Source organism: Thamnophis sirtalis, unplaced genomic scaffold (assembly GCF_051295495.1).
Source record: "Thamnophis sirtalis isolate CommonGarterSnake01/CBP01778 unplaced genomic scaffold, rThaSir2_p1.2 scaffold_3, whole genome shotgun sequence".
Lineage (NCBI taxonomy): Eukaryota > Metazoa > Chordata > Lepidosauria > Squamata > Natricidae > Thamnophis > Thamnophis sirtalis.
The window spans coordinates 102,180,278-102,203,496 of NW_028261383.1; the positions used below are offsets into that span (position 1 = coordinate 102,180,278).

Consider the following 23,219-nt stretch of genomic DNA (forward strand, 5'->3'; position numbering starts at 1 on the left):
AATTCCCAAAGTTGAAATCTGTTTTATCAATAGCTTACTAAAATCCAAATATATTAAAATTTCTACGATAAGTGCAGAAAACAAAAAAAAGGATTTACAGTCTTCTAAATGGCCAATTTATCTACTATGAACAAACTAGAGGATCAGCAAAATAATAATGTATGAATGCTCTTTCTGTAGATAATTGGACCCAAAGAGAAAGAAATTCACAGTTCAGTAAGATCCCTAACCCTGACCTTTAAGTTATTTTTCTTTTTATACATTCAGTACAGTATCATGTAAGCTGTGCAAAACTTTACTTAAACTGGCAGTTTGCCATTTCAGTTGCATTTGTCTTTGGTACAAAAATAAACAATCGCATTAATGTGCAAGTATTTGTTTTCTTCCGGCCAAGTACCGAAAATTATTTTTCTAGAGCCATCTTTTATACAATACATAGACTCTGTGGCATATCTACATTTTCAACATATTCCTATATACATTCAAAAATTTGTAAGAGCTGGAACAAATACATTAAAACCCATGAGACCATCTATATATCTTCTCTCCCATAGGAGTTTCTTCATCCTACAAAATTTTTACTATTCCATATTTATTCTTCCCCTTCCCTCCCTCCCTATTCAATACAAGGCACAAAGAGTATACGTTATTTCTTACTTGCACAGACATTTAAATACCGTATCAAGCTCAGAAAATTATATGTTTTTTTATATGGCACACTAGCTTTATTGCTAAGTGTGCTATTTACAAGTTAGGTTACAAAGAAAACTTATTGTTTAATTTAAAAGAAAAAAAGCAACAATTTTTGAAAAAAAAATCATTGAGTTTACATTTTTTTAAACTTAAGAGCATAAACCTGCCAAAATGTTTGGCATTTTACTAATTTTTTTCTTTGCAAAAAACATTTTGCTTCTACATAAGTTATATAATCTGGTCCTAGATAAACTTAATTTTAAAATAAACATGTAGCCATTACATTTATGCCAGAAGCAGATTTAGATCTACAAGGTTTATGCTCCAAAATGCCATTAAGCATTTTATATCATGCTTTCACTTAACTTACTACATTGTTATAAAAAAAAAATAAAAAAAATAATGGAACTTAAACTGTTTTATACAGCACTAAACTCACATGCAGACCAGAATTAATTCTACAATGTAGTAGTTCATGATGCAGGCAGAGCTCTGATCAGTGTGATGGGATAAAATTATGTCTGTTAAATTTTTGATGTTGGTATTCGCAGCCCAACAAGTCCTCCTGTAGGATCTCCTTCTGCTGTTTTTTCTAAAACCTGGTTCACAAATTCTGAAGTTTGTCCAGATACCGGCTGACCTAGAGAAATGAGTAAAAACACATCTTCAGAATATTACTAAGAATTTATGTGTCCCTTGTTCTTTATTCCTTACAAATTTAAGTTGTGCCAGTGTGTGTGTGTGTCTGTGTGTGTCTTATGATTCTAGCAGTGGCATGGGAGTCTGAATGGGGAACAACAGGCTTATCTGAACCCTAGCAAAACTGACTCATTTAGAGTTTGGTGCCTGCCAGTTCTAGGATTATGCCTTTGTAGCTTCATGCTTTGACCAGTTACATCCATTCCTGGATCATGCAGGGGGAGGCAATGCTCACGGTTACTCATGCCCTAATCACTTCCAGATTGGATTACTGTAATGAGCTGTACATGGGTGGGACTACTCTCGAAGAGCTTCAGAAGCTTCAGCTAGTGCAAAGTGCAGTAATGTAGGCAGTTATGTGTACTAAAACAAATGTTACATATCTGCTCTGTGAGCTGCATTGTTGCCAGTCTGCTTTCGTATCCAATTCAAGATGCTGTATTTTGATCTTTAAAACTCTTTATGACATGGGGGCAGGTTATTTGAGGGACTGTCTCTACCAATTACATCTGCTCATCCCATCAAATCTGGCAAGGCAGACATCCTGCAGGTTCTGTTACTCAGGGAACTATAACTGGCAGGCCTGAGCAGCCAAACCTTCTCTGCTATGGCTCCCTCCTTATGGAATGTTCTTCCCCCTGAAGTGATTCAGCTTCATCCTTCCTTTATTTTCTCGAAATCCCTCAAGACCTGGTTTTATCATCAGGTCTAGGGGGTCTCAAGGGGCCAGTGAGGTTTTGAAGTGTCCATTGCTAAGCGAATCTCTTGGGTTTTTTTTATGACTATGCTTGACATATTTATTGTTTTAATACTTTGTTTTGCTATATGCTACCCAGAATCCCCTTTTATGAGAAGTATGACCATATTAATTTCATATATTAGATAACTGTATTTTCAAAATTTAGAAATACTTAAAGTGAGAGCACTATTTTGATTTTTTACTGCTTATAAATAGTACTGAACAAATAGTACGTTCACTTACCAAGGGTGTCTTTAATAAGTACATCAAGCTTCTGACTCATATTTGTTACTCTCTCATCTTTAGGACTCTGCACTCTGTTCACAATTTCTTGTTTGATAGAATTGATCACAAACAGTAAGTTATCTGCAAAGAGATCAAGCAACAATATAAGTCCTCCTTACTGCAAGTTTTCTGAAAAGGAAGAATACATTTATTATGTAAAAGCAATTTTATACCATTCTTCCACCTGAAATTTCCATATTGATATAAAATAACTAATAAAAGTGCATTAATAATACAGAAAAAAAGTAAACTACAGATTGAAAGGTAGAAAAAAAACATTTAAAGAAAAAAAATCTTTGTATGAAGCAAACAAACGGATGCCAGACAAGACTCTGGGGACATCCTAAACTACAATGCCCCCTTCTCCCTCATTTTCTCATCAAGCAATGTAGCAAACATTTCAGATTGTTAAACCTTTTTAATCTCTTTACAAATCACAATAACTTTACCGAATACCTTGTGAATTCCCATATAGACCACCTTTCAGATAATTATCATATTTCAAAGCAGACAGTTTCATCAATCAGCATACTTGAAAGATTTAATAAGGTATCCTAATTTTGATAAATTTAAACCAGGTATGTGTAGTACTTTCAAATACAAGACAGTTGTTTTTTCCTCCTATAAAAGCTTACCATATTCAGTATTGAGTCCCCAAAGTTTAACTTTGTTGGCTTCATACTGAGCTTTCTTTTTCAGTCGGCAAGCCCTGTGATGGTGAGAAGGAAAAGAATTGAAGGTGAGATTTTGTTCCTGTTGTTCGGACCGTTTGTCACACAAATAATCAGAGGTTCAAAATATTAGATGTTACCAAGTAGTACACCCAGACTATAATTTCTGATTCCAGCTCTCATTTCTCCTTTCACTAACAAAATAATTCCTCTGCGATTATTTAATTATTAAACATATTTCTATCCCAATCAAGAGACTCTAAAGCATTTACATTTAGCAAATAATACAATTTAAAACAAATACAGTACAATCTTAAAAACCAATTATCATAAATAGGAATAAAAATGACATTAAAGCAAAAATGATACTATAACCCTCCCCCCCAAATTGGTAACATCTTACCATTCCAGAATTTTATGTTTCAGTAATAGTTAAAATGTAAATACACTATATTGCCAAAAGTATTCGCTCACCTGCCTTTACTCACATATGAACTTACTATAAGTGACATCCCATTCCTAATTTATAGGGTTCAATATGACGTCGGTCCACCCTTTGCAGCTATAACAGCTTCACCTCTTCTGGGAAGGCTATCCACAAGGTTTAGAAGTATGTTTATGGGAATTTTTGACCATTCTTCCAGAAGCGCATTTGTGAGGTCACACACTGATGTTGGATGAGTTTACGTGGCCTACCATTTCGTGGCTGAGTTGCTGTCATTCCCAAACACTTCCAGATTCTTTTAATACAGCTGATAGTTTACTGGAATATTTAGGAGCGAGGAAATTTCACGACTGGATTTGTTGCACAGGTGTCATCTATCACAGTTCCACGCTGGAATTTACTGATCTCCTGAGAGCGACCCATTCTTTCAGAAATGTTTGTAAAAATAGTCTGCATGCCAAGGTACTTGATTTTATATACCTGTGGCCATGGAAGTGATTGGAACATCTGATTCTGATTATTTCGATGGGTGAGTGAATACTTTTGGGAATATAGTGTATGTTGGCTACACACAAGAGGCAATTATCATCAGAGACTCTTCCAATGTGTTATGAGAGGTGTGAGGCAAGAGAGTAAAGGAGAATTTTAATTAAGGAAGTAAGGAAGAATTTAATACCCTCAGTAACCATGAGTTGGGCTGCCATATAAATTTGTGAAATAAATAATAAACAACCTTTCAGATATGATTAAATTTAACCAAGCCATCAGAAACAAATCTGTCACTTGCAGAATAACTTTTCCTTTTTCAATATAGCAATCTATAATGCTTGTCAATAGTAATATAATAATAAATTAACAGATTTGTATACTACCCAACATTTAACTTATATACTACCCAACTCTCGGTGGCTCACTATATATAGTGAGCCACATGCATGCATACACCCAAGCATACAAACACAAAACATAAACAGGGAACAAACAGAATTGCTAATGCTATATTTATTCAGGAAATTGTTACCTAGAGGCAAGTTTATTTTTTTCTTTCCTTGATCTTGGTCTTGCTGTTAAGGGAAGTTCACTGACAGGGGTCAAATCGCTAATTACTTTATTCAGTTTCCTAAGTTCATTTCCAATTTGTAGCAGTTTTTTAGGGTTAGGTGTCAGATCTTCTACATCAGTCCTTCGTGACTTTTTAACAGCATATTTTCCTGTTTAAATGTACACAATCATAATCAATAGGTTGCAAATTTTTATTCAAATTGAAGGTGCACATATCAGTTACAATGCTTATTGTACATTGGTGTTTTTGCCAGTACTGTATCTCATATAATACAACTAAGAAGTCTATGTGGACTTTAAACAATCTACAAAACATGTTAGAAGTAATACTAGGCAAAAACAAATAAATAAATACCATGCTGCAGGTGCATGATGTATAGTCAGAAAATCAGTAATACCTATTTTAGATTATTATGCATTTAATTTAAAGCATTTTTAATAAATGTTGATGTAACTAATGACAACTGCTCTCACCAATAACATAAACATATTATTTTCATTTCTTTCACCAAGTTTAATGTCTACAAATGCAGACTATTACAAGTAGTCCTTGACTTACAACTTTTCATTTAATGACTGTTCCAAGTTACAACAGCACTGAAAAAAGGGACTTATCACCCTTTTTCACACTTATAACTATTGCAGCATTCCCATGGTCACAATTCAGACACTTGGCAACTGGCTCATATTTATGACGGTTACTGTATCCTGGGGTGGCATGTTCTGATAAGCAAAATCAATGGGGAAGATAGATTCACTTTACTAATGTAACAAATGTGATGATACACTTAACAAGTGAGACAAGAAACATTGTAAAATGGATAAAACTCACTTAACAATTGTCTCAGTTACCAACAGAAAGTTTGGGCTAGATTATAGTTGTAAGTTGAGGACTACCCATAATGCATTTCCTGGAAAGAGGAAGATGAAAACAAATTTTGCCAAAGTGTCACAAATGATACACAAAATAGGGAAGAAGTGTTTCTAAGTTGCAAAAGCAAATTTTTTATGACTCCTTCCTCCTACTCCTCCAATTACTTCAATAAATTAATGGAATGTGTGAATGAAAGTTGCATATTTTATTTAAAAGAAAGTTACGGTGAAGAAATTTTAGAATATTACCAACATATATTCATGCACATTTCAATACCTTCAAATTGCAACACAATGTTAACCCAACACTTATTAAACATATTTGAAATTCCTATACACTTTATTTAAATGATACAGGAAATTCTGTAAACAGCAGCTCTTACCATGATGTAATCCGTTCTTCTGATACATGTTGCTTGGTAAGGTTTCTCGATTCCACTCAGAAGGCCTTAACATTCTCTCCTGCTGTGATGGCGTCAATTGTTCACTATATTCCCAGAAGTATCTCCGCTTGCCTCTTTTTCGACAAGATATTGCAGTCATTTCTTTCAAATCTTCTACAGAATCATTTTCAAAACCTAAACATTTATAAAGTTGTACTTTTATAGAGCTTGTCCAGACCAAATGGACCAGAGATAGGTAGAAGATAGTATATCAAAAGTAAGGGTAAAAAGGACTGGAATAAAGGGGAAATGAGACTTTAAATTTTGATAATTTCTGGCAGTGTTCAATTTTTTTTCTCCCAATTGGTGACAGAGAATTTATCAGATGACTAATGGACAAAATTGGGCTGATGGAATAGGATTTTTCCAGAGTATCTCTAAACCATTTTGTTCATTTTGTACATGCTGACTCTCTGTAAACCGCTTAGAGAGGCCTGAAAGGCCTATGAAGCGGTATATAAGTCTACTGCTATTGCTATTGCTATTAAGCAGAGCCTGGAAGTTCTTTACTGAATTGTCTCCTCAACTAATGGCCTCTTCAAATCAGCATTCTACTTCTTTGATTTTAGAAAGTCAAAGTATTCAGAGATTCAATATATATATATATTGAATATATATATATAGTTTATGTAGTATGCTTTAAAGCAGTGGTCCCCAACATTTCTGGCTCTAAGGACCAATTTTTCTGAAGATAAATTGTCTTCCATGGACCTGGGGGAGGGGGGGGGGAATAGCTTCACACATGCAACCTAGACCCTTCGCATGTGCAGATGAAGCTTCACTCGCCTGCTCACTGCTTGTTTACTATTCCAAATCATCCTAAATAGGCATTTTTTAAAATCTCATATTTAAATAGGCACTGGCTTCCCAGACCAGATATTATTTTTTCCCCACAGAAGTCATTTGTGCTTGTGTCTGTTTATGCTCATAGGAAATGAATGTTAGATAGAATGTTAAATAGATACACCCATGATTTTTTTATATTAGGCTATGCAATGGAAAGAATAATAAATCACTTGATGGACAACAAGAAGCAGTGGTATTTATTGGAATGATCAACACTATTTCCGGAAAAACTTCTATATAGATCATACAGCATGGTCATCAAATTTTCATATCTCAACATTCCCAAAATGTAAAAAACTCTACACCTCTAAATGGATGCTTGACAGGCTGTTATATATATCATTGATGATTTACAGCTTATTTTAAAAGCAACCTACACTGCTCAGGGCCTCCCTCTTTGAGGGAGGTGGGCGGTTTAGAAATATGAAATATAAACAAACCTCATCAGTGTTGTATAAGACATTAAATTACAACACAACACTGCTGCAGTCTAGACTGTGTTTCCTTTGGTTACATTAAGCAAGAAGTTATTTGGCTGAAAACTCATTTTCAATTTGAGAATGTGTTTCAAGAACATCAAGCATCACGAAGAAGAGAGGTTTAATAGTTTGTATCTAAATCGCATGAGTTTAATTACCTGGTTCAGAAAATGTATCACTGATGTCATCATCCTTATCGTCCTCATAATCCTCCTCGTCATCGTTTTCAGATAGTTCGTGCTCACTTCCAAAGCCTTCATCGTGATCTTCATCTTCCACCTCTTCCTCATCATCTTCATCCTCATCAGGATCGGCTGTGCCTGCATGATCAGCTGAGCCATCACTGACAAAAAGAGAATAATTATGCTCTTCTTTTTTCTGTGAAGGATCTGACACCGAGGTGCTAGCAGAGAGGTTGCTCTTCTCAGCAATAAGTCCTGGAGCTTCCTGGGGTGGCGTGAGGAGCAGAGCCTGAGTCTCTTTGAAAGGCAATACAGGAGCACTGTGATTCTGAAGGGGGTCAATTCCTTTTTGCTCTTGTCTCTTTGCTACAACTCCACAGTAGCAGGTGTTTTCTTTTAAAGCATCAGCATTTGCCTGGCTCAGAGCGGACCTGTTCTGGTGCATTGGATTTATCTTCACTTTTGCCTTTTTAACATAATCCTTACATTCAATGTGAATATTCGCTTTCTCATTATTGTACATATTGGTCTTAACCATGATTTGTGTGCTTGAATTCGCCTTGCTTGCTTTGTGAGCAAACTCAGATAAAGGTGCTTCAGCCTGAGCAGTTTTTGATGAACAAACTGGGGTGGCTGCTCTTGTAATTTTCTTGGTTGGCAGAGACGTTAATTGGGTTTGTTTTGCATTGAACAGCAACTCTGAATAGCATAGTGGATCTGAGACAGGCTGAGAGTCCTCACTGTTGAGCTGAGCCAGAGTTGGAGTTTTACTTATTACCTCTTCATCTTGATACGGGCTTGAAAAATCATCAAGACCCAAATAGTCCACCTCTTTTGTTCCCCAAATGTCAGAGCTGGTTAATTTTGTATACTTTGTTAAATCTTCACAGTAAGTATCCCACTGATCCCAATTAGCAGGGAAAGACATTTCAGTATCCAGAATGTCAGTAAGAGTCTCTAAGTTCTCAAATTCTTTACAGTCCTCCACAGAAAGCAGATTGTCCCTGGAACTCTGTTGGCAATCCATTCCTCTGTCCTATTAAAGTAAATAGACAAAAGCATATCAATAACAGTTAATGCATTTTCTATCCAGAGTCTTACCCCATTAGCCAGCTAAGACTAAAATAAATTAATAATTAATATCAGGTGCACCTTGAAAGACATATTATAAAGCATGTTATTTAAATATTTGTTTTTATTTTTAAACAAACATAAACAAACAAGACATATAACATAAAAACATCTTCAATTACATACAGTCTGTCGATTGGTTACACAATCGCCACACTGTATGGTTTTTGTGTGTCCTTTCCATAGTCATCAGCTTAAACTTTATCTAAAGTCACATATTATCAAATATATTTGTATACATTATTATTATAGTACTTCATTTTTTGATTATCACTATTGTTTCATTTTAAACAAGGCATTCTAAATATAAATTCATATATTATAATAATTCATTATATCATCTTCAATATATCCAATAATAAAGTATTTTTATATCCTATTCTAAGTCATTCTATTATTTTAGTATTGGTAACATTCTCTAATAATTTCCAATTCCATGTTTTCCCCCATTATTAATATCAATCTAATATATATGTATACAATTATTATAATTATTAAACATTCATTGACTATAGCTATTATTACATTCTTTTTATGTGAAGCATAACTAAATTTAAGGTAAATTTATATTATGATGTTTTATAACATCGTCCTAAAATCATTCAATGATATAACATCTTTATATTCTATTCTATATAAAATTGTTTATCTTTTATAAAAAGTTTTTCAACTTCATCTCCATAGTCCCACTTGCAATTTTATATAAAATTTCATATTATCAATCTAGCATATATAAATGCATTATTATCATTGTTAATCATTTATTTGACTATAACTATTATTACTTTTATCTTATACATAATACTCAAAGTTTAAGTTTAACTTGATTTTACTGTAACATTTCATTTCATCATCCTGTATCCTTCCAGTAGTAGTGCAGTCCAATATCTCTTGCCATTTGTAGAATCTGTATTCTAAGTGTTTTCTTGATAAGTCTTACATGGACTTCTCTTAGCAACTTGTTGTTCATTCCATATTTTATAGAGTTGAAACCCTCCATCTGTTCCTTCCATCATCTTGCCTTTGGTTATCACTGGTGCTTCTGCAAAAAGTACTCTCATTGTTTCTACCAAATTTCTTCATCTATATTTTGAAGTCTGGGATATAGTTTGAATTCGTCGATCTCTCCTTTCAGTAATTTACATATATCATTTCCCTCCACTCTTGGTTTGATGTCAATGTCAACAATTTTCTTACCACTTTGTTCATATTTCTCTGCAGTTTTTTTGAACTCTGTCCTCAAATTTCATCATTGTTTTGTAAATATTCTCAACTCTTCCCTCCATTTTTTCTATTTTTTGTTCTATAATCTCAAATCTCTTTATCAATTCTCTCTGTGCTTATTAGAACTGTTTGAATTTCTAACATAATTATTTGCAATGTTAATTCCTTTTCTTCTTCATGTTGCACCATTTTTCCAGGTTGTAAGCACTGCCACTAAACCATCCAAGGCTTATTGTTAAATTTCAAACAAATTCACTATAATCTTTCAAGTCCAGGCTTTCTCTTTACTTCAGTCCAGCTACTGATAATACTCCAAAAGAGCACTTGTATAAACAAATCGTGCTCTTCCCACTGTTCCTTTCAGTAAACAAAGTCAAGGGCTTCGAGATATAAAATATAAATCAAATGTTCATAGGAATTAGTGTTTCCAAGCCTCCAGCCTCTAGGTGGCAGTGTTACTTCTTTTTCTCCTGCTTTTAGCCCTTTCTTTGTTCCAAGCTTGAGAGAAAATTTTTTTTAAAGGTAAAATCCACCTGAACGTTACAAAACGAAAGAGATTCTTGCTCCACAAATACAAAAAGTGAAGAAAAATAGAAGAAGAAGGAAGAAAGAGCCCAGTCCAATTTAAAAAGTAAAAGGCATTTGTAAGAATTCCATCCAAAAAAAGAAAACGAAGTTAAGGAAAAAAGATAACACTCTAATCCGCCGCTTACTCTCTTCTGTCTTCAATTTTAATTTTGCTCTAAATTTTTGGGGGTATTCTTTTCTCCAATAGTAAAATTTTTCTCACCAGTTTCAACACTCTCTCTCTCCTGCTCTGCTTCCGTTGCAGGGGGCTGTCCCAACGTTGTGCAGCTTCAATGGCTGCTTCTCTTGTAGCCGGAAAAAAGAGCTTCTCCTGGATCAATCAGGGGCTTTGCGATGCCCCAGAGATCAGCAGGACGTGCCCTTCTCTATTACCATCTCTGCGGGATGGTTTAGGTCCAAAAGGACTGTCTAGCAGCAGAGATATTGACAGCAATCCTGGAGCTCCAAGATTGCATGTCGTGTTGTAGTGACATCAGCCCCGCCTCCCTCATTATATAAAGCATGTTAAAGCAGTACCTACAAGTTTGGAACTATGTGGTTTAGAAAAAAACTGAATAAAAGCATATATGATATAATTTAAAAATGTACACATGACAGAGGTAACAGATAAGGGTTTTGGTCTGATCCAAAGGAATCTTCTCATGATATTTTAGTATCTACCATATAAAAGTCTAATACACATACATACACTTACTCACTCACAGATACACATACATTTTATACCACCCCCATTATAATACAGCTCAAACACTTAAGAAATGTCAGAATTAGAACAGTTTTTACAGAAGTATAAAAATCAAGTTATATGATATACATATACATAGGATTTCAAAGGGTAGCGTCACCTAAATTTCTTTAGGAACAAGAAATATGCTTCATGCAATAAAAGACTAATGAATGCAGCTTACCAATTCATACATGAAATCTGGGTCAGAATTATTAGCCAAGAGATCTGTGCTGATCAGTCTCTGTTCCGAAAACATGTGGCTTTGAAAGGCATCTCCAAATGGAGGATCCATTCCACTCACACTGGGCTATAATAAATTCATATTAGTTTGGAACTTAAAACACATCTATTTTATTATAAAACAAAACACAAATATCAACCCTTCAAACACCCTATATTTTATGTTTTTTTTCATTCCTACAATGCATTAAAATAAATATTTGAACTTAACAACCTTTTAGTATTTTTTACATATATGGTATGATGATTCTGGCTGACTTCATGAGATGTGCTAAGCCAATTTGGTTTAGCATTTTTCTGAATCTATCATTATTTATGTCTGTGAATTTAGCTACTGTCATTTATTCAATAAAAATTATTAAAACAAATGATGGGTTTGCAGAAACACAATCTCTAGTCTTTCTGTCCTATCTACAATATTTGAAATTAAATAAATGTGTACTGTAGCTATTCCTACTTTTATTGGTAATAAAAATTATCCTTTTATAACATAATGGTCAGAAGAGGTAGCAAGTTCTACATGCCTTCCTGCTTGTTCTACTTTGGAGTTCTTTCCCAAGAACATATATTCTTGTTATAAACCATCAACCAAAGTATATTGTTTTTGGAAGAATAATGATATTACACTGGTAGATACCAAATTAGATACAATTCTTTTAAGCTGTTATTTTGCTTTTGAAACAGTATTAAAATTGCTTAGATAAGTATATTGGGCATTTACCTGAGGCATTTCCAGGCCCAGATCCTCCAAATTCAACTCCAACTTTTTTGTTTTCCTTGCTTGCAAATTCTGTTCCAGGTTTTTTTCTGGGTTAGTAGGCAGCATATAACTCATACAAGGTGAATTGCAGATTTTTTGCTAGGAAAATGTTTACTTTGATTACTTGGAATATTTTTTTCCTCTGGGGAATTTGTGCCTGAAATGAAAAGAAACCCATTAAGTGATTTTACATTAAATACATGCTTAGTATCTTAGTCCTCATTTTTTGCTGCAATTATTTTTACATGCATCTCCTCTACATTCTCTTTCACACATTTTCTCTTTTTCTCTATTGTCATATTTGAGTTATGTTTGGAAACAAAGAAATGGTCTGTGCAGCTGTTTTAAGATGTTTCCTTCATCTAGTCTGCTCTAAAACACAATTTTGTATTCAGAACATTTGCAATGACTGTTTCTCAATTGTTTTCAATGTAAACTGAACAATGTCACCAGGATGTGGAATTGGTCCAGGAATCCTCATTTCAATATTCTAATGAGTATCAAAGCACAACCTGAACATGGAACTGCTTCAGCCTAATGTTAATATTCAGATGAATTATTTTAACATGGGCCAAATGCTTGTGCTTCTATAGTAATTGGTACTTTCTATGCTATATCACAAAGTAGATGGCCCTATGGATTCAGAAGAATTCATATTCATACACAAGAGAAGCTGCCTCTTATGACTTTATAGAGGCAACTATTTTGCTGATGATTGGCTATGAAAGAGAATATTTTAGTTCTACTTGTATAGTTGTTCCTAATATAATAGAATTACTTTCGGGCACATATCCTAAATCAAAAGCATACCCATATCTTTTTATAATGCGGAAAGCTATTTTTTCAAATGTAAGAAAACTTATACTTCCAAATGGATTCAAATAAAATATGAAAATGATCTTAAAATGCATATCAAGTTTCCAAAGTCTGAATAGTTTCCATCCCAGTCTGTATTTGATTATGCAGAAATAGGTGATTTAACTACTGCTGCTATTATTTAATGTTTTATTACTCCTGGTTTCAACTTCATTTGTCAAAGTTTTTAATGTCCCATGCTATGATTATGGTATTTTTGTGAAGCCTTTATTGTTCTACTACTGCTTATTATTGAAAAAAAAAATTCATGGTCTAAAATCCCTTAAAATAAGCACACAAAAATTAAGCATATTAAAGCAGGGTGACTACTTTACATGCTAGGAACAATTTTACATAACAATTCAGTGAAAAATTAGCAGGTTAAGATATACCTGAATAAGGAAACAAAACAAATCCTAATAATTCTTATTTCTTTTTTAAAAAAATATCCTATACAAAAGATCGGACTTTTTTAAAGAATTAAACTTTCTCAGAATTTCCATGTAAAGTAGCTGCATTTTGATAAACTGATGTTTAAGATTTGGGCAGACTGTTGCAAGGTATCAACTAAGCTAAGCACATTCAGTGTACTAAACATAGCAGATAACATTAGCAAAATAACTTACACAGCGCTGTGTCACTTTCTACTAAGTTACAGAAATGACATTGTTCATTGTCTCTCTTTGCAAGTGTAATCAAATATTGTGTTTAAACTTAAGGATACTGCAGATCAGCTTCAAATTTTATATGAATGTGTTGGAATAATTAAATTTGGTTCCATTGTAATAATAAACAAAACAAAACAAGGATGTGTAAAATAGTCGCCTCTAGCACAAAAGTTCAAAGGTGTTCACCCTTCTCCTATCTGCCTTTTTTAGAGTCCAGATTTTGCAGCCACAAGTAGTAATTGGAAAAATAATTGCGTTGACTAATCTGCATTTGGTTGTGAGACTGATGTCTTTAGTCTTTCAGTAGTTATTCATGCCAGACATTGCAGTTCTTCCAATTGCTACATGCCTTCTGATCTCAGGGCTGCAGACCCCAGTTTGGTCGATTTTAGAGCCCAGGAAGATGAATTTCTTTACCTTTTTGATGGTCTCACTAATCTGCATTCTGACCTGCATGTTCTCTGCAGTTGTCATTAACTTTGTTTTCTTGATGTTAAGGTGCAGTCTAAATTTTTCACTTTCATCTTTGACTCTCAGGATTAGTCACTCCAGATCGTCCTTGCTTTCCGCGAGCAATCTTGTATCATCTGATATTGGAGGTTGTTGATATTCATATCATTGATTTCAACCCCAATGGTAGATTCTCTGAATGTGCATTTCTCATAACTATTGGTGTGTACATATTGAATAAGATAGATGACAAGATTCAACCTTGTCAAGTGCCTTTTCCAATTCTGAATCATTTTGTGTCCTCATATTCCATTTCTACAGCAGCTTCCTGATCAGAGTACAATGACTGGGGCTGAATGTGGTGTGATATTCCAGTTGAGGCAGTTCCAAAGCTTATCATGGTCAACACAGTCGAAGGCTTTTGTGTAATCAATGAATACTGCATCTGTCTGCAACTCTGTATTTCTTCTTGGGACTGTGCAGTTGGTTTAAAGATGCAGACCTTTAAAAAACAGAGAGGTCCTGTGTTCATAGTTCCCAATCCCCCAGTTTCATCACTTAGAGGAGGATAAAGGCTCCTGAGCAATACTGCATGCATTGCTTGTAATGTAAAAAAAGAGAGCAACATCTGAATTTTGTGTTATTGGGAAAAATGAAAGATATAGGTCACCTTAATGTTCATTCACAGTAATTATTGCAAGGAAAAACAACTAATTGTAGCACAGATTTAAGTCAAGTACAGTCCATCACTCTTTGTTCTGACTGCTCAAATCATCCTGCTTGAATCCTTTAAACTGCTTCAGACAGCATCCTCAGCCATCTAATTTTTCAGTTTGCTTTCTATTTCTGCCTTCAATGGAAAGCAACAATTGCAAACCACACCTAGATAATTTAGATTTGGAAAATGTTCTTTTTCTTTTTGAAAGTTTAAAGGGCTATAACAATTCTTGGCTGAAAACAATAAGGTTTTTAAAAAAAGAATAAGAGGGAAGTTTTCATTTTTCTAGTTCCGGAGTTCTTGCTTCCTTGATTTTTAAAAACTTACTTCCAGAATGTGGCCTTTCATACTCGAGTACAGTATTTATAGAAAGATTTTTCCTGTGTACAGAACACAACACAAAGCAGACTTCAAATGCACACACACAAAATAATGCTCTCTGTTAATAGCTTAGATAAACAACTTTGGCATTCATGACAATTATGCCAGATTACAAAAAGTATGCATTATGCTATGTATCCTTATGCACAATAAATCTTTTATTACAGAATGATAACATTGATTCTGCTTGTGCATAATACTACTGTTGATCAATTATAACTGACAATGAAAATTTCATTTTTATGCCTTTCTTTCTCAACTTGTGGAGGGTCTCCACATTATGACATTGTTCTAGCTGCAGTGGCACAAAAATCCCTACAATCTCTTCAATCAATACATCCAGTGAACAAACACGACAGGAATTGTATCAAATACATCTAAAAGTCACCTAGATAAATTCCATGTTTAAGCAGAAATATTCCAATTTTTAAAAAACCCTTCTTAACTAAACTGAGAATTTATTGATAAGTAGCAGCCTGGAAAACACAAGTGCGGTGTTGCTGATAGATATGAAAATACTCTGAAAACACGGTAGCAATAAAACTGTGTAGAAAGACTAATCATGAATGTACCCTTGTTCTAAGAAAAAAGCACTAGCCATTTGCTCTGAAATAGTTGGAAGTTGGGATAGAAAGCAAAATAGAAACATGATCTGAAAATGAAAGGCTGATATAGACTTCTTTAAACAAAAACCTTGGACTTTTGTGTTACTGACTTTACTGACTTATCTACATCTGCAGGCTTCTTAAGACATACCTAAGAAATTTAGCATCCATCAACTTAAGGGATCCAATCTTTACAGAGAAATATTTAAAGGAATTTTTCCCTAACCCAGGTGACTCAACCTACTCTGTAAATTGTTTCTTGCCATCCAATTGTATCCTGCTGTATCCAATATTCAATTTTTTAAGAAAAGCTCCAGTGCTACTGACATGGACATGTCAATGTAGTTTGTTTGATGATTTATTTGCCAATGCCATCATCTGGTAATTTTCTATTTATTTTCTAGTTGAGCCTTCGGGTCTGAGATTTCTGGTAACTTATCATGTACTAACCACATCTAGCCTACCAGCTTTTTTGCAAAATCAACTCACTGCTTTATGATCAGTAGCTTTGAGGATAGAGTATTAGAGGATAGATCACAGTATTCCCCTTTCAGCTTTATGCAATTGACAATTCTGAATGTTTCTTGGCTTTGGAAAGTTCCCTGAGTTTAGTTATCTGTACTCTAGTTATTTCTCAACTTGTTTTATCACCCCATCCCTCTAATAAATCAAAATACAAATAGAAGAAAAGTTAGAGCAAGCTTAACGTAAAACTCAGTACCGGCATTAATGTGGCTAAATGATGGCATTTTGGAAGTTATACTGCTTTATTGAATTTGCATACCAACATGTTTTTGGAGTAATTTGAAATAAAATTACAAGTTGCAACATTTATAATTTAATATAAAGGTCATTTATGGTAGTCTATTAAATATACAATGAATTGAAGATCTCTGGACATTGTTCTTATGACTTTTATAATTCATATCAATAACGAGGGATGTTTGAAAATGTAATTTCAATGCAATGTCTAAAAGATCACTTTGCCCAATCTACATGACCATGCCAGAATAGTTCAATTTTTTCTTTTTTCCCCTCCAAGCAAAGTAATGCAAATGCTTTAATTGATAAAGAATCAGATGACGCCCAAGTATTCCTGCATACAACACCGCTGACAGAAGCACAAATATTTTGTATTATATGAAGCATTTGGGGTTCTATGATACATAAATGATAGGTCTTCTGAAGACAGATAGAACTGTCTTCAATTGCTACTGAACAATTATCTTATAATAATTCGTACAATACCAATTGCAATTTACATAACTCTCAGCATAGGATAGCTGTGATTTTTTCCTAAAACTAATACAAAGGTTTAGATTATTTACTATTCTAAGTGCATCACAATTCCCAGAGAAACACAGCAATCTCTTCACTACAGTATAGTGAAAACTATAGCAATTTTATAAGAAAATCAAGTCAATTCTGAGAAAAATTTACATTAAGTGTGATACAAATTTACTTTCAAAATATAATACTTGTGATATGGGATTTCTTTTGGGTTGTAATGTCAATGCTCAGAGTTGTTTTCTTTTCTTCACAGGAATTTTAAAACTTTAACTGCCTTAGCTTCTCCAGTGTAAACACTGTTTAATACATGGGGCACAATTTTTGTGGGAAAGGGGAAAGAGAACTAAGTGCATGTATGGAACACTCATCACAGGTATTGTTAAGTTAAAAGCTGAATGACATAGGTGTGTCAATATTCCACTACTGAAAAGCCTGACTGGTATGTAAGGCAAGACCCAGATTTCTCCTCAGAATAAGTAACTATATTGTAGGTACTTGTGCTTAGCTCTGGAGAGCTAGCTGCTGCAAAATTAAATAGACAGACTCTGTCATAAAATACATGGAAAGTAACATCATTTAATTATATTGCAATTTTATTTGCCTTTATCAATGCCTTGGTCCTGTTCAGTTTTTGAAGTGCTGCCCTAAGCACACTACTTAAAAACAAGTTGTAATCTTTGGGCCCCAGAGTTTGTGCATCCCTGAAATAAAATGAAAAGTCGAGGGAAAATATTTTAAAAAGAAAAATCAAAGTAAAAGTACATATTTTTTAATTCATAACACAAATTATTAAAGCAGCTTGCAATTTACAGTGCAAATATTTTGTTTTATTCTATTCCTGCTTGACAGCCCTATACAGCAATTAAAATAAAAGGGTGCTCATGTAATTTTTATCCTCAGCAAATAACAATTCTTGTATCAGTTCTTAATTTTCAATTCTAAATTACAATACTTGAGATCTTTCATCTAAGAAACAATGAATAAACTGATTTTTCATAAACTGATTTCCCTAGTTGCATCATAGACTTCTGTTTCCAAGCTCAGGATAAGTTTGTTGTTATAGGCATAAAAGATATCATCCAAAAGAGATTATTTTGTCATGAAAAACTGCCTAGTACAGCCTCACAATACAAACGTAACATGGTTCTTCAAAAATACTGATTTTTTCATGATCAGCACTCTAGAAGGGTTTTTCTGCTTTCAAAAGTAATTGTTAATATAACTAGCTTAATCTCTGATTCATCAAATCTCATGTAGCCTGCTTATGTTTGAAGCTGAAGATTGCACCTCAAGTCTCAAGCCTTTGAAAGGTCAGAACACATAATTGCCTGCATTAATGGATCACAATTGGCTTAAATGAGCCAAGAAAACATACAAATTTGATGTAGCAGTTGGGCAGTTACTAACCTTATAATAAATTAAAGTTTTAGGAGAAACTTCCTAACAGTGAGGACAATTAATCAGTGGAATAGCTTGCCTTCAGAAGTTGTGGGTGCTCCATCACTGGAAGTTTTTAAGAAGAGACTAGAGTCTAGACAGTCACTTATCTGAAATAGTATAGGTTTTTTTGCTTGAACAAGGACCTGGACTAGAAGACCTCCAAGGTCCCTTCCAGTTCTATCCTATCCTATCCCTGCAATGAGTACTATAGTACATTCTTTTGTTACTAATATTTTAAATAGCTTTTTTTTAAAAAAGTTAGAAATTTAAATTGGAAAAATACCAACACTACATAAATGTGTATTTTTGGAAACTGTCAATGCTTAATTGAACATACAAGAAGGAAAAGTGGGGACAAATTAAGCAAAATCAGTCAGTAAGGTTTCATAGTGCAAAGGAAGAGTTTGATTTTCATGTCTTGTTTTTGATTTAGAAACTGTATACCATATGCAACAATCATTGTCTATTTTGTAAAGTTGACAATAAAAAATATCAATGCAATTAAAAATTGATTAGTTTTGAGTAATTTCTCTGATTTTGCACTACAAATATAAAACATAATTTAGACTTCACTAAATGAAAGTTTATAAATTGAGGACTACTGTATACAGTACTGTATTTGTTTCAATTATTTATTGGTGGAAATGTTTTGATTGTATTAGTTTAAAATTTACAAAAGAAATTGGATAATGGAAGTATAGCCCTGTTAATTCTTCTGGATGCTTAGGGGTTTTTGTATTACAGTATTAGTTAAGATATCTATCTTGATCACCTAGCAAAGGCTGATGTTCAGAAGCTATACAACAGTAACTGTTTCAGTCCTATTGAAGAAAGTTTGGCATACTAGAAAATTGTTTGATACCATATCCTTTGACAGGCTACAGGCTCTATTTTGTCCCAATTATTATTTAAGATCTGAGCCTGTTAGATAAATAATTGGGAACTGTAGAATGAGATGGCACCAATGTATCGATGATACTGGATTGGATACCTTAAAGTTCAGTTTATACGTTTCAACCTTTTCTATACTCGCCTGACCATTATCCCATCCGTACTAACATCATATTTAGAAGTTTGCAATACGTTATATAACTTTACCATTTAAAGAGTCCCTGGAAACTTCAATTAATACAAAATGCAGCTGGATTTATATTACTGAGATTATAATCCAATAATGGGAAATTATTTGGTAATTATTTTCTAGCTCAATTCAAGATTTAAATCTTTAAAAGCTGAATAGTGTAGGGCCTGAATAAGAGCATGCTTGTTTTAGGATGAATGTGTCCGATTTAAATCTATAGCAAAACCATCACCTTTAAAAAAAATAAATTTCACATGCTGCAATCAAAACACAATATCAAGCAGTTAAAATGCAATTAAACCAATCTATTGTTTATCTAAAATAGTTATATTTTTTCCATTCAAAATTCCACAACTAGGTCCTGCTTGCAAAGAGATCCAACTACCCCAAGTATCCCTTAACCCATCTTCAGTGACCAGCTGAACAAAATGTCCTGTAATGAAGGACACCCATTCAAAGGGCTGCCTGCATTTACTTTAATCCTCACCGTCACTTCTCAAAGATGGACAGTCTGCTATTTCTCAGCTAGTCATTTCTATCATCTACCTGGTAATAGATAGAAATCTGGCATTGTATTTTAAGTGCACCCATTAACCCAGGGAAGGAAGTTATACACACAGCACAAAACAAAAGCATGTCCTGCCTACTTTTTATTTAGTCTTCTTGCATTTTGGTGGTAATGTTGGAGCTTACAACTTTTTCCTCTCTGCTATGAAAAAGGTGCCCAGCTTACTGCCTCCCAGTTCTACAAAACTATATGCCCATAGAGAGTTGTTTCTCAGCTGTAGCTTTTTTCTTATTACCCCTCAATTCTAATTGTATGATTTTTTAAAAATATTCCGGTGCTCGAAACTCGCCAATTCATATCACTAAGCTGAACCACTAACACACCTCCCATCCAATATGGCCGCTCCACCAAACAGGACCGAAACACACTCTAACTAATTGTCGCTTCGCTCCGCCCTAGCTGTAATCCTATTGGCCCGGTCTGTTCCAAACTCTGCCGCCATTGGCCGTGCCCGGCGTCGTTCTTTCTGACTAGCTGCCTCTCTCAAGTTAGAATGACGCGACATGTAAACAAATCACTTTCTGGATGTTCCAAACTAATCGGAACTCCGCCGGCCCACGAAGGCAACGAGGGGAATAGATCTGGGCAGACCTCTGCACCCCATCGTGGAAGTTAGGGAAAAAAAATTTGTGTGCTGCAAAGTGTTTTTTTTTCTTTTAAAAAAGAGGGAGAATAAGATACCTGTAGCCTATCAATGCGGGATGGGTGGGGTTTCTTCTTATTTTATTACAAACATCCGTATGCTGCCTAGGAGCATCTGAGAGAAGAGGGGTCCGCACTAAAGGTGGATAGCGAGGGTGAATCTCAGATGCCTCCCTTTCCCTCCTTAGGGCTACAACTGAACGTTGCCAACTCCTAGAATTGCAATGCATACAAGGACTCCTCACACGCCCCATCCAGTCACATTCAGCATTGCAAAACCGAAAGGTTTTCTCCTTTCCCATCAATGTCTGCTCTGTGTGAAGCACTTTTGGGGGGTGGGGAATCCCATCGCCGATTACTTTCTCCATTCGCCGGGATTACTGCCCAACGTGACAACTACGAGGGTCGAGCCAGATAACCTTGTTTCGCTTCCTTCCCCTGCAGATTAAGCGGGAAATAATATTGGGGTGGGAACACCGGGTCGACCTGTGCAAGCCTTAGGTTGTGAACGCGATTTGAAACCCATGAGAGTCTTCGAACACTTGGCTCTCTCACCATTTCGTCAGTGTTTACGGATTTTTCTCATTAACAATAAACAAACCAAAAAACCGAGAGCATATTTTTGTGGGTACACCTAAGGCAGGCAAACTCTTCTGAAATGGAAAATGTTGAATCGAACCAAACCGAATGGACCTCGCAAGACTGGAGCGTGCTCTTTATAATAGGTGAAAGAGTTTTCCTTCAAATGCCCAACTAGTACAGGAACCATGCAGAAGTCTGCACAAAAACAAAATAGCTAGGTCTCTTCCTCACCCATCCCCGTCTCTCCTTCCTACGGTTATATTACGCGTTAAATCAGGTTTTTTTTTGGGGGGGGGGAGAGAAGGTTAAATTAAAATAAAAAGTTCCTTACAAAAACGAAGCACTAAATTCATTCCGACTCAAATTGCCGATGTCTGAAGAAACGCCTAGCCTAAAAGTCCCTTCCTCCAGGTTACACGGAAAAGGAGACTAAAAGAAACCTCCGGGCTCCTCTGCAGTCTGAGGAGAAAGGCAAGCAAGCACACGCCCCCTTCCATGTCCCTTTCCACCCAGGGAGAGCGCTCGAAGAACACGGGGTTTGTTCTCTCTCCCCACCCTACGTGACACTTCTAGGATTGAAAAAACCCCTTTTATCTTAACTTTAAAAGCAACGCGGCCCCCATTTGCCTAAAAACTCTCCCTTCCACCGATAGTTCTCAATGCGGTGGCTCCGGATCGCCTTTTCCCCAAGCCACGCTGCGGAAGGAGAGCGCCTTTCGCCGCCTGCACGAAAACGACCTCGACCAGCAGCCTCCATCCTAAATCCCCCTTTCTCCCTCTTCCTCCCGCTGCCCCAGGCAGCAAGGACCATCGGCGCCTCCCTCCCGCCAGAGCCGCCGCATCCTTCCGCCCGCCGAAAGGGCTTCCCGGCTCCTGCAAGAACCTGCTGGGACCGTCGCTCTGCCCGTCCTCGACCCCCCCTCCCGCAGCCGCTCTCTTCCGCCCCCCCTCGGGGCCACGGAGCCCCCCAAACTTCTCCCTCCCTCCCCCTCCCCACCTCCTTCTCGGCCGGCGCTTCAACGGCTTCCCGTCTCCCTTGGTGGCTCCTCACCTGGGGCCCCGACCCAGCGGGGGTATAGAGGATGTTTCACTTCTGGTCCTAGCATTTGCTGGGGCTACAGCTCTGGCCCGGCCCCTCCATGCCGCTCTGGGGTTTGTTTTGTTTATGTCCCTTCCTGACGGATTCCCGGAAATCGCGTGACTCGCCCCCATCACGTGGCCTTTAAAAAACGGGGAGGGAGGGGGGGAAGGGCGAGCACGGCCAAGTCGAGGCAGAAAGCAAGGCGCCGAGGCCTCCAATCAGAAAGCGCGCGGTCGAGGACCAATCAGCGGCCGCAGAACGGTGGGTCTCCCCTCTCATGTGACGGAGCGAAGGGCGAGGGCGGGCAGAAGGGAAGGTTTCTCGCTCAGCTGACGGGGACGGCGGCGGGAATTCAACGGGGGAGGTGGAAGAGGGGGGAGGAGAGGTAGCAGAGCTTCTAATTGCAAAGGAGTTGCATTGGCCGTTCGTTCCATGGGGGCATGAACCAAAGGGCCCGGTTTTAATCGATCCTAGCTGATTTCCAGGGATCTTTAAATTGTCTCCAGTCTTGCCAGACTCTTGCAGCAGGAGGAGAGCTGCAATCCCGACACCTCTGTTGCGGGGGCCCACCGAGTCCATCGTGCAACCTTACTTAATTCAGAATGAATTAGGATGAGGTGTCATCCTAGAAATTGACACTAAACCTTTAAAATAGAGAGATGCGGAAGGATGCATAGTCCTGCTACTTTGCAGGTGTTTGGTGAGGATCAGGATGATAGTCCTCGGGGCCTGCTTCTTGTGCAAGTATCTTATCTTCAACTGCACAAATAC

At 36.2% G+C, this 23,219-nt stretch overlaps 1 protein-coding gene across 2 annotated transcripts; it reads right to left on the minus strand.

Annotated features, from left to right (window-relative positions):
- Positions 1-915: 915 nt before the first annotated feature.
- Positions 916-22,556, minus strand: CREBRF (CREB3 regulatory factor). 2 transcript variants are annotated; one of them, XM_087709615.1, is made up of 10 exons: positions 21,699-22,142; positions 17,656-17,755; positions 12,049-12,244; positions 11,269-11,394; positions 7,394-8,453; positions 5,851-6,045; positions 4,554-4,743; positions 3,052-3,125; positions 2,375-2,497; positions 916-1,333 (listed from the first exon to the last, which is right to left on the minus strand). In XM_087709615.1, exons 3-10 carry the CDS (start codon positions 12,160-12,162, stop codon positions 1,218-1,220), a joined length of 1,998 nt encoding a protein of 665 aa, XP_087565741.1. In that variant the 5' UTR covers positions 12,163-12,244; positions 17,656-17,755; positions 21,699-22,142; the 3' UTR covers positions 916-1,217. The 2 variants fall into 2 exon arrangements, with proteins under 2 accessions (XP_087565741.1, XP_013913239.2); XM_014057764.2 differs by lacking the exons at positions 17,656-17,755; positions 21,699-22,142 and adding an exon at positions 22,419-22,556.
- Positions 22,557-23,219: the final 663 nt, after the last annotated feature.

What these genes read in the sequence shown, in the direction of transcription:
- CREBRF (XM_014057764.2), bottom strand. Translation starts at nt 12,162, where the DNA reads ATGAGTTATATGCTGCCTACTAACCCAGAAAAAAACCTGGAACAGAAT. An exon ending in AAAAATAAACTTGCCTCTAG is followed by an intron (nt 3,126 to 4,553) that starts GTAACAATTTCC and finishes TCACCATCACAG; the next exon opens with GGCTTGCCGACTGAAAAAGA. An exon ending in GGGACTCAATACTGAATATG is followed by an intron (nt 2,498 to 3,051) that starts GTAAGCTTTTAT and finishes ATCTCTTTGCAG; the next exon opens with ATAACTTACTGTTTGTGATC.